This window comes from Rhinopithecus bieti, unplaced genomic scaffold (genome assembly GCF_001698545.2).
Source record: "Rhinopithecus bieti isolate Rb0 unplaced genomic scaffold, ASM169854v2 scaffold_12859, whole genome shotgun sequence".
In the NCBI taxonomy this organism is placed as follows: Eukaryota; Metazoa; Chordata; class Mammalia; order Primates; family Cercopithecidae; genus Rhinopithecus; species Rhinopithecus bieti.
In genome coordinates, this window is record NW_016807388.1 from 406,732 (window position 1) to 418,919 (window position 12,188).

At 42.4% G+C, this 12,188-nt stretch overlaps 1 protein-coding gene and 1 long non-coding RNA gene across 2 annotated transcripts in view; one reads left to right on the forward strand and one right to left on the reverse strand.

The window, feature by feature from the left end:
- COMMD9 (COMM domain containing 9) overlaps positions 1-4,705 on the reverse strand; it is a 19,676-nt gene extending 14,971 nt beyond the window's left edge. The window contains exon 1 of the mRNA XM_017881628.1: positions 4,602-4,705. Coding sequence (XP_017737117.1) covers positions 4,602-4,652 — 51 coding nt within the window. The 5' untranslated portion in view covers positions 4,653-4,705. The remainder of the gene's footprint in view (positions 1-4,601) is intronic.
- A 27-nt stretch (positions 4,706-4,732) lies between these two features.
- On the forward strand, positions 4,733-11,592 carry LOC108535557 (uncharacterized). The gene is made up of 3 exons (XR_001887266.1): positions 4,733-4,831; positions 6,053-6,206; positions 11,478-11,592. It is a non-coding gene; the product is annotated as an uncharacterized LOC108535557 (long non-coding RNA).
- Positions 11,593-12,188: the final 596 nt, after the last annotated feature.

The window sequence follows — 12,188 nt, forward strand, 5'->3', positions numbered from 1 at the left end:
TTGTCCGGCACTCCCTAGTGAGATGACCCCAGTACCTCAGTTGAAAATGCAGAAATCACCGGTCTTCTGTGTCGCTCGCGCTGGGAGTTGGAGACTGGAGCTGTTCCTATTCGGCCATCTTGCTCCGCCCCCCCGGATTTATTCCACAGAAGCAAGTCTGCTTCAATATTTGCAAATCTATGTAATCCACCGCATTAACAAAGAAAATCACATGATATAAATCAATTCAGAGAAAGCATCTGATAAAATTAAACATCCATTCTTGATAAAACCCTCAGAAAATAGGAATAGAAGAGAACTTCCTTATCTTGATAAACAGTATCTACAAAAAAACCTACAGTGAACAATATACGTAACGGTGAAAGACTGAATGCATTGACCCCAAAGCTTAGAACAAGGCAAGATATCTGCTTTCTCCACTCTGAATCAACACAGTGCTGAAAATTCCAGCCACTAAAATAAGGCAAGAAAAGGAAATAAAATGTGTGCAGATCAGAAAGGAAGAAATAAAACTGTCTCTATTTGTAAATAACATGATTTTCTATGTAGAACATCCCAAGAAATATGTCAAAAACTCCTAGAAACAGTGAGTTTAGTGAGTTTGCATGTAGAAGATAAATATACATAAATCAGTTGTATTTCTATATATTAGCAATGAACATGTGGACACTAAAATTAAAAATACGGGCTGGGCGTGGTGGCTCACATCTATAATCCCAGCACTTTGGGAGGCCAAGGCCGGTGGATCCCTTGTGGCCAGCAGTTCGAGACCAGCCTGGCCAACGTGGTGAAACTCTGTCTCTACTAAAAATACAAAAAGAAAAAAAAAGAAAAAAAAATCAGCCTGAAGTGGTGGCAGGCACCTGTAGTCCTAGCTACTCGTAGACTGAGGCATGAGAATCGCTTGAACACAGGAGGTGGAGGTTGCAGTGAGCTGAGATCGTGCCACTGAACTGTAGCCTGGGCCACAGAGCAAGACTCTCTCAAAACAAACAAACAAACAAAACAAAAAAAACAAAAAACAAACAAAAAAAACCATTTGCAATTGCTCAACAAATGAAATACAGGATGTGTATGCTGAAAACCACACAATACAACACTGTCGTACAATCATTACATGGAATACCACTCAGCAATAAAAAGGAAAGAACTACTGATACAACATGGATGAAAATTAGGCTGAGTGAAAAAAGTCAATCACAGAAGGTTACTTACTGTATTATTCCATTTATATAGCATTCTTGAAATGACAAAATTAGAGAAATGAATAATGCCAAAGGTTAAGGAGGGTGTGGCTATTCATGAGGAATATTTGTGGTGGTGGAAATGTTTTATATTTTGACTGTCAATGTCAATACTTTTGACATTAGGTATTGACATCCCATTTATGCTTTGCAGGATTAGGTATTGACATCCCATTTATCCCCTATGCAGAACTATACATAATAGTAAGTATACTATATATGTATACTATATACTATGTGTATATATAGTATGTATACTATATATTATATACATACTATACATAATAGTATGTATAATATATTATATATAGTTCTGCAGAATCCTGCAGAACTGGGGGAAATTGAGTAAAGGATAAATGGGATCTCTCTATATTATTTCTTACAACTACATATGGATTTATAATTATCTCACAATAAAAAGTCTAAGTATTTTTTTTTTAAAAAGAAAAGAAAGTACATAGGACAGTAGCAATGAAAATCAATGAACTACTGCTACATAATGGTGAGCAAAAGCAGCCAGGCATAAAAAAAAGTATATGCTGTATTATTCCATTTATGTAAAGTTCAAACATGGGCAATATTAAACGAATTGTATCAGAGCAAACACAGAGGTTACTGTTGGGGAAGAAAGTGAGGAAGCAAAGAAGGGGTGAAAGGGGGACTTCTGGGGTATTGGTAACATTTCATTTTTTGACTTTGGTGGTGGTTACATTGGTGTGTAATAAATCATTTAACTGTAAATTTATTATTTATGCACTTTTCTGTATGTACACTACACATTAATCTTTTAAAGTTTTAAAAGAAAAGAGTGCATAAGACCAACAGGCATGGGGACGGGGTAAGTACAGAGCAGCCAAAATGAAGGTGAAAAGGCACTGGGCTGGGAGCTGAGAGCCCTAGATTTCCAGTCCCAGCTCTGTTACTTCATTTATTAATTCATTTAACAGCTATTTACTGAGCACGTGCACGTGCCAGGTATTATTGTTCTACTTGTTAGGCATTAACACTTGTGAACAAAAGAGTAGATAGGAGTGGAGAATGCTAATGAACACTAAGAAGGCAATTAAAAAATAAATAAGTAAAACAAAACAGACTATTACATGAACCGATGATGATGATGTGCCATAAATTGAGGAGAGTAACTCAACCCTCTTCACTTGGTGTTTAAAAAAAAAAAGAGGAAGAAAGGAAAGGTCCATGATGGATCTTACGTTCTTATGAGACAGACAGACAACGGGCAAATAGCTAGCGACAAGTTCTACGAAGGAAAATAAAGCTACCCTTTCTCCTACAGGACAAATCGTAAGTTAAATAATTCCGGCTACGCGAAGTGGCTCACGCCTGTAATCCCAGCATTTTGGGAGGCCAAGGCGAGTGGATCACGAGGTCAGGAGTTCAAGACCAGCCTGGCCAAGATGGTGAAACCCCGTCTCTACTAAAATACAAAATTAGCTGGGATTGGTGGCGGGCGCCTGTAATCCCAGCTACTCGGGAGGTTGAGGCATAGAATTGCTTGAACCCGGGGACGGACGGAGGTTGCAGTGAGCCGAGATTGCGCCATTGCACTCCAGCCTGGACAACAGAGAGACTCCGTCTCAAATAATAATAATAATAATAATAATAATAATATTATTATTATTATTGTATCAGAGCAAACAGAGGTTACTGTTGGGGAAGAAAGTGAGGAAGCAAAGAAGGGGTGAAAGGGGGACTTCTGGGGTATTGGTAACATTTCATTTTTTGACTTTGGTGGTGGTTACATTGGTGTGTAATAAATCATTTAACTGTAAATTTATTATTTATGCACTTTTCTGTATGTACACTACACATTAATCTTTTAAAGTTTTTAAAAGAAAAGAGTGCATAAGACCAACAGGCATGGGGACGGGGGTAAGTACAGAGCAGCCAAAATGAAGGTGAAAAGGCACTGGGCTGGGAGCTGAGAGCCCTAGATTTCCAGTCCCAGCTCTGTTACTTCATTTATTAATTCATTTAACAGCTATTTACTGAGCACGTGCACGTGCCAGGTATTATTGTTCTACTTGTTAGGCATTAACACTTGTGAACAAAAGAGTAGATAGGAGTGGAGAATGCTAATGAACACTAAGAAGGCAATTAAAAAATAAATAAGTAAAACAAAACAGACTATTACATGAACCGATGATGATGATGTGCCATAAATTGAGGAGAGTAACTCAACCCTCTTCACTTGGTGTTTAAAAAAAAAAAAGAGGAAGAAAGGAAAGGTCCATGATGGATCTTACGTTCTTATGAGACAGACAGACAACGGGCAAATAGCTAGCGACAAGTTCTACGAAGGAAAATAAAGCTACCCTTTCTCCTACAGGACAAATCGTAAGTTAAATAATTCCGGCTACGCGAAGTGGCTCACGCCTGTAATCCCAGCATTTTGGGAGGCCAAGGCGAGTGGATCACGAGGTCAGGAGTTCAAGACCAGCCTGGCCAAGATGGTGAAACCCCGTCTCTACTAAAAATACAAAAATTAGCTGGGATTGGTGGCGGGCGCCTGTAATCCCAGCTACTCGGGAGGTTGAGGCATAGAATTGCTTGAACCCGGGGGACGGACGGAGGTTGCAGTGAGCCGAGATTGCGCCATTGCACTCCAGCCTGGACAACAGAGAGACTCCGTCTCAAATAATAATAATAATAATAATAATAATAATATTATTATTATTATTGTATCAGAGCAAACAGAGGTTACTGTTGGGGAAGAAAGTGAGGAAGCAAAGAAGGGGTGAAAGCGGGACTTCTGGGGTATTTTATATATATATATAAATTATTATTATTACGTCATTTGAGTTTTACAAAGCCCTATTAAGTAGGTACATTTCAACCTCACAACTTTTCAAATGATTATCAGGAGAGTGTCCCGTCCCTTTCACAGGTCAAAGCGAGTAGGGAAAATCTGGACCTCAGGGGAACACTGAACGCACAGGTCATTCGGAGGGCTGGGCGGACGCAGTAGGAGATAATTTCTTAATTATGGAGTGCAGGAGGGGCTACGGGATGAAATGGGGAACTGATAACGTGGGTCTAGCAATTACCACTCCAATGCCCCCATACCGAAAACCAATCCCAGAGACTAATAGCAGGAGGTTGTACTGCGCCTTCATGCCCATTATTTTATTTTTTTTAATCTTAGGTTCCTGTCAAACCGATATTGTGTTCTTACTTTTTAAAAGCTCAGAAAGACGCAACGATTTGCCTGGGATCACACAGAGAACAAGCAGCAGAGTTTTGGCTCCACACCAGGATCAATTTGTTCCTAATTCCTGCTCCGTCTAAAGTCTCGGAGATAAAGGGCCACCTCACGCTGTCCCCACCCCTTCGATTTACCTTAAGCAGGCTCTGGAGCGCTGCAAAATGCTCCGCTGTCAGGGCAGCCATCTTCCCGAAGTCACATGACCGCGGCACCCAGTGAAGCGAGGTCACGTGACTTTCGCTGGCTGTCGTCGCAGGGCCTGCCGGGGGCTTCAGGGTGGAGGAAGGCGTTTCGGTTGTGGTGCTACGACGGTGGAGGGCGGATCAAGACGCACGCGGCGGCTGGATGGCTAAACCCTGGGACTGTAGGACCGAAGGACTAGGGGAACCAGGGCGGAGGATGGTTTACTCGGGGGGGAAATTGGCTTGACTTGTCTACTTACCAGGTCAGGGAAACAGGTTTTCCTTTGACCCATGTGGGTGCGCTGGCGCATTTGGGGAATGCACCTGCAAGCTTGTCAGGCGCCTTGGAAACGTAGCTGTTCAGGAGTGATCAGCGTACCAGTGTTTGGAATGAAAATGAGGCTGTGCATATGGGGCTTCTTGGAATTTACACACACACACACACACACACACACACACACACCCTGTCTTTAAGAATGTAAAATTACTTATGCGTGTATAGTTTTTCAGCCTATAGAGTAGGTTGGAGCTGGTATTATTAGTATTATCCAGATTGGGAAATAATCATTTAGGGTTTTTAGTAACTTTCCCATAGTCATAGAGGAGATCTGATTCCAAGAGCAGGTGAGGAAGTGTTTGGGAGAGGGGACAAGAGAGGAATGGAATGAAAGCTACTACCTAGCTAGGTTCTTGTTATACAGGGGTGAGATGGGGGAGGTGGTTTATGGAAATGATTTAATTCATTTATTCAGAAAGGTAATTATAATGAGTATAATTGTAAAGAGTGATTTTGCATAGGCAGAACTGGACTCTGATTTGCCCAGTTCTTAGAGGCTGTACATCAAAACAGACATTTCCTTTATCTACCTTTAGTATTTGGGTGGCTCTTTTCTTTTCCTACCCTCCACTTTTTTAAAGCAAATTCCAGCTAAAAAAAAATGGGTTCTGATATATTCGAGCTTAAGAAAGAATGTCCATTTGTGAAATTCCAGAAATTGGTAAGCTGCTAAGGACATTTGTTCCTTTGTTTCCTCTCCTCCCCTTTCCCCTTCCTCCACTCCATTTTCTGTGGGGATGTTGTCAAGGCCCAGGAAAACAAAAATCAAATTGTCTAAGGAGGAACCCATTCCTGGATTAGAAGATTTTAGAACCATTTTGTCATGGAGTCCTGATTGTAGCTCTCTTTCTTGGCCTCTCTCTTCCATGTACCCTCATGGCCTGATTCCTGGTTTCTGTTACAACTCAGTGTATGTTCTAGGTTTAACTCCTGCCTGTATCTATAGGGTTGGGCCCATTGCCTTGGGTGAATTGAGTATTTGTTAAATAAACAACCACCCAAAAAAGTGATTAGACTAAGATGAACTTTTGTGACTTATTTGAGGATATTGCTTTGTTATTTGCAGGATTGTGCCTTCTTGTCTTACTTTAGAGCAATGAGGAGTGTGGTCACCAGCCTTCAAGATGACCGTCAATGATCCCATCCTCCTGGTATTCACAGCCTAGTGTAGCCACCTCCCACCTTGTACCAGGATTGGTATGGGTGACGAATAGCATATGGTGGGTGTGAATGGCATATCACTTCTGAGATTAGGTTATACAAGATTGCACCAAAAACAAACAAAAAGACTGAAGTTCCTGTCTCCTGGCTTGGGTGCTCTCTCATGTACCCTGCTCTCTTTCACTTGAGTCCTTTGCTCTGGGGAAAGCAAACTGCCATGTTGTAAGCAGTCCTACAGAGAGGCCTAGGTGACAAGGAACTGAAGCATCTGGCCATCAACTTCATTACCGACCTTAGAAGCAGATTCTCTAGGCCCAGTAGAGCCTTAAGAAGGCAGTAGTCTTGGCCAACAGCATAACTGTAACCTCATGAGAGATTCTGAGCCAGAACCATCCAGCTAAGCCACGCCTGGATTTCTGGCCTTCAAACACTATTAAGATTATAAATGTTTGTTGTTTTAAGCTATGAAGCTTTGAAGTAATTTGTTATACAGCAGTGGTAACTAATGCATGGTGGCAGCAAAGCGTAGGGGTTTTAGAATTCAACCTAAGTTGGAATCCCAATTCTATGCATTATTAACTTTTCCATGTACAAATTCTTGAACTTCTCTGGGCCTCAGTTTCCACCTCTGTTAGATGGTGTTCATCATACCCATCTAGTTCAGAAAGCAGAGCTGAGTGACAGGAGCTGCTTGAGTGGGAGGATTCCCAGCTCTCCTTGCTCTTGTGGGCAGGTATGATATGAATGACACCATGTCATCCTGTTTTGGTAGGGCTGCCCAGATTGCCAATGCCATGTTGCATGTAAAGGTTTGTCTGTGGTCTGCAGAATGTCCAGCAATTTCTAAACCATAAACATTTTCCTCGGTAGGAACAGAACAGAATGTCAGAGTTCATTTCTATGATTTGGTTCCATTGACTGTTTTCATTAGGCCAAATCTGACTTCTTTCCAGTTCTGAGTATAGGAATCAGTGCTGACTTTCATTTATTTAATAAACTTGTTATGTGCCCGACTCTGTTCTAAGCCCTTACACTTACTGATTTACTTCCTATTCCTATCCTATATTATATATATATACACATATACACACACATATATACACATATATGTATGTACATATACATATATAAGCACACACACACTGTATTATTTCCATTTTACATATGGAGAAACAGACATAGGCAGGTTGAGTAGTCTGAGGTCACACAGCTAAGTAGTGGCAAAATCCAGATTCAAATACGGGCAGTCTGGCTCCAGATTCTGCACTGTTAACCATCAAGCTGTACATGTCTCCTTGTTGTCCCACAGCTGTACATTCATGTTTCTTCTCTTTGCGTGTCTGGCTACCTTCCTCAGGCAGCAAGAACAATCTAAGAGTGTTCCTGGGCAATCAATCTGGTGGTGGTGAGAGACAATATAATGAGTGAATGGAAGGGCTACCTTGGGCTTTGGAAAAAGACCTAGGTTCAGTTTCTGATTTCTGTGTACTGTTAGCAAAGTACTTTCCCTCTTGGAACCTCAGTTTCATCATCTGTAAAATGGGAAGAATAATAAAAATACCTTTTGACCATTAGGGGGAGCTCAAGGATGACTTATACCCCAAAAGGGGAAGAATTGCTTATGTGGATTCTCAGTTCTAGTCATTGGCAACACAAAAGGGCAGAGCTTTCATGTGTTGTGGGCAAGGGTTTGCACAACGGGGACTGGCCATCCCAGTTTTCCCAGGGATGAGGGATTTCTTGGGATGCAGGACTTTCAGGGTAGTGCTGGGACAGTTCTGGACAAGCCAGGCCAGTTAGTCACCCGAGTTGGAGCCCTGAGCCTTGGGGGAAACCAGCCTTTTGGAACACTTGCCCTGATTTCTCCAGCGGGGCAGATATGAAGAGAGTGATATGGACACATAATTGGTTAGTAGAAAATGATTAAGGGCAGCAATCTTAGTATCGAGGGTTTTTTTTTTATCATAGCTTTATTGAGATAGAAATAACATTCACGTACCATACAACTTATCCATTTAAAGTGTACAATTCGATGGATTTTAGTATACTCACAGAGTTGTCCAGGTATCACCACAATTAATTTTAGAACATGTTCATCATCCCCGAAAGAAACAGCATATCCTTAGCTATCGACGCCTGCCTCTGCCCCCAGTTCTCCCCACCACACCCAGCCCTAGGCAAACACTAATCTTTCTGTCTCTATGGTTTTGCCTTCTGGACATTTCCTGTGAGTTGGATTATATGATATGTGGTCTTTTGTACTAGTTTCCTCTACTTAGCATAAGAGGAGAAACTTCTTCAGTGTTGTAGCCTGTATCGGTACTTCATTTGTTTTTTGCTGAATAATATTTTTTTGTATAGATATACCATAGTTCATTCATTCATCAGTTGTAGACATTTGGGTTGTTTCTACTTCTTAGCTGTTGTGAGTAACGCTGCCATGAGCAATCATGTACAAAGTTTTTGTGTGGACATATGTTTCGTTTCTCTTGGAGTATATACCAAAGAGTGGAATAGTGGAGTTTCTGGGCCATATGATTACTCTGTGTTTAACCTTTTGAGGAAGTACAAGACCATTTTCCAAAGTGACTGTACCATTTTACAGTCCCCAGAAGCAATGTATAAGGGTTTCAATTTCTTCACATCTATACCAACATTTGTTTAAAAAAAAGAGAGAGAGATAGGGGTCTCTGCTCTTTTACCCAGGCTGGAGTACAGTGGTGTAATCATGGCTCACTGTAGCCTCAAGCTCCTGGGCTCAGTTGATCCTCCCACTTCAGCCTCCTGACTAGCTGGAACTACAACCATGCACAACCATACCCAGCTAATTTTATTTTATTTTTTTAGAGACAAAAAATATGTTTTGTCTCTAAAACATATGTTTGCTATGTTGCTCAGGCTGGTCTCAAACTCCTGGCCTCAAACAGTCCTCCTGCCTCAGCCTTCTGAGTAGCTGGGATTACAGATGGGAGCCACTGCATCTGGCTCTGCCTTTTTGATTATAGCGATCCTAGTGGGTATGAAGTAGTATCTCATTGTGAGCGTCTTGTTTTGAAGTTGCATTGGTATAGCAAACACATTTTGTCACTGGCTCTGTCTTTTTGATTATAGCAATGTTAGTGGGTATGAAGTGTTATCTCATTGTGAGCAGTCTTGTTTTGAAGTTGCATTTGCATAGCAAACACATTTTGTCACTTATACTACTTGGGTTCATTTGAGGTAACTGATGAAGGTTATGGGAGCTTAAATAAACTCCTATTCTCCCGTTTGGTTTCACTACTAAGTCCTGGCTCCCTTCTTTGTCAGAGGAATGCCTGCGGGAGGTGGATTAGGTCAAGGGTCCTGTAGTCCTTTAAGGAGAGCCGTTGCCACCCTCCTGTTATTTCCCTAGTTTCCCTTTTCCTCACCCTTGTCTCAGTCCAGAGATGAAGGTGAGTTGCAGGGTGAAAGGACTGATCAATCTTTTTAGCTTTACGCCCCCCTACTGTAGGTCAAAGAGTGGCTTTGAAATGGCCCGATCAGCTCACCAGGCGTCTTAGTCCATATGGGCTAATATAACAACATACCACAAATGGGGTGCCTTATCAACAACAGAAATGTGTTGCTTATAGTTCTGGAGTCTGGGAAGTCCAAGACCAAGACACTGGCAGATTCTGTGTTTGATGATGACAGTTTCCTGGTTCATAGATGGTGTCTTCTCACTGTGTCCTCAAATGGTGGCAGTGAGGAAGGGAGCTCTCTTTCTGCCTCTTTTATAAGGGCACTAATCCCATTCATGAGGGCTCCACCCTCATGACCTAATCACCCCCCATAGGTCCCACCTCCCACTACCATCACCTGGGGGTGAAGATTTCAACATCGGAATTTGTGGGGGATGCATACACTCAGACCATAGCACAAATTGGGGACAAAAGCTCTGAGTGTCAGCAGAGTTGCACTGGCTTGGAAATGCTGTCTGTGTCCAGATCAGGCATTATAAACTGCATGAACTAGGGCTCATGTTGCATTAACAATGTTGTGTGTGGTCCACAATGTTTCAAAATTGGAAAACTTGACATAAAAATCCAGTCTTCTGGCTTTTCTTTAAAAATTTGCCGGCCCAACTATGCTGTTTCCCCCTTTCTGCGTTGCTGCAGTTGGCTAGGGCTGAGCCCTGGCTGCCCCCTGAAGACTGGTGTGAGCTTTCCAAATCTCCACAGTTCCCACCATACACTGTTGCATCACAGTGGGCCGTCTTCACACATTTGTCACCTGTCTCATACTTGAGAATATTTATTAGTGCTCAATTCCTTCAGGGACCTAACAGGGTGAACTTAGGCCATAATAGGTAGCAGGGCTACATACAGACACTTGGGATCCTGGTTTTCCAGCCATCCGCATACCATCTCCTGATGAGTGAGTGCAAGCAAGTTTCAGGTGTAATGTGGGCATCTGATTTGTGATTTATGGTTCTTGGTCACTTTTATGGGCCAGCCCCTGTTCCTAAGAGTTTTACATATATTAATTCATTTTAATCCTCATAGGAACCCAATCATGATCCTAGTTTACAGATGGGAAAACTAACCACCAGAGAAAACACTTACTCACAGTCCATGGGTAATAGTTGCAGAGCCAGAATTTGAAGTCAGGAGCAAATGAGGTCATTTTGCAAGGTTGCTCATGACCTAGTGTCTTGTTCATTATGGGGATTCAGTGGGTGCAAGCTTCATAACATTCATCTAATCTTGCTAACTGCTGCTAACGTGCTGCGTGGCTGGGGTTTAGTCCCGGCCAGATGTCCCATAACAAAATTTAGGAGTTGAAGAGTTGAAGTAGATGACATTTGTGTTTGGAGAAATGATATGTCTCATTCTTTTCAGCTCTAGCTTAGGGTGAGTTTCTGAAAGCAAGTAAGAGAAGAGGAGAGGGACATTTGTGATCTCTCATGTATAGAAGACTAACAAATAGGCAGGTGGTCACACCTGAAGGCATGTCCCCTGACCCCATTACATCATGCCATGGGCTGAATGTCCAAAATGCCTCTCCCAGCTCTGATTGGCCTGGCTACTATGATGAGTGAAGTCCACCAGGGAAGACATTGTGGCCTTGTTTCTCATCCTCCTGTCCCCAGGAGTAACACAGAAGCAGTAACACAACAGCATTGTCCTCACACACACAGGCCTGCTTTGTTTCCCCACCACACAGAGCAGCGGCTGTAACAATGGCCCCGAATGACACTTTGCCCTCCTTTCTCCAATGTTGCACTTGTTTTTTCCGTCTGGAATCAGCTAAACAATGATTTCCTGCAGTGGGTATCAGCTTTTCATATTTTCTGCCTGCTTCTCTGTCAGTCTTCAGGCCCCAGGTGAGTGAGTGGCGAGCCAGGCCCAGAGAGCTCTGGGTCCATTGGAACATCCGCTTCATAGGAGGCTGGAAGGCCATGGTCCTTCACCTATCCCCAGCAAGGTGGAACCTGCCCTGGAAGAAGAAACCAGATCAGGTAACACGAGAGAGACAATGAGAGGTTGGGGCTAGGGAGTGGGGTTGCCGGGGATGGCTGAGTATCCAGCCCAAGGAGGATGGGTTTCTGGCTTCAAGACATCCTATTTTCTTGAGAGCCATCATATACTGTTAAATAAAGAGAGGTCAGGTTCAGCAGCCTCCCAATTAGGAAAATGCCCTCTGTCTGGCCCTGTTCAGTGCCTCTGATATCTCTGGGTGACCAGGGTCTTCATGGCCCATGTAGATTTATTGAGGTGACTGTTGCCTTAATAATAGCTGCTAGTACTAAGCTCTTTCTCTATGTATTGCATATGTATACCTATTACTGTATGTCTCTCACTGAATGATTAGTAATGATAGCAAACCCTTATGCAACGTGCCTCAGATTCTTGCTTCATTCAAACTCAGGCAGTCTGGTTCATCTGCGCCTTTCATCATCATGCCCCTTGTAAAGCTTTTTTTTTTTTTTTTTTTTTTCACAACGTTGTGCTAATAAACCAAGGTCATCACAAGATTTCATTTTGAGAGGCAATGATGTATAATGATAGCTATGTGTATTG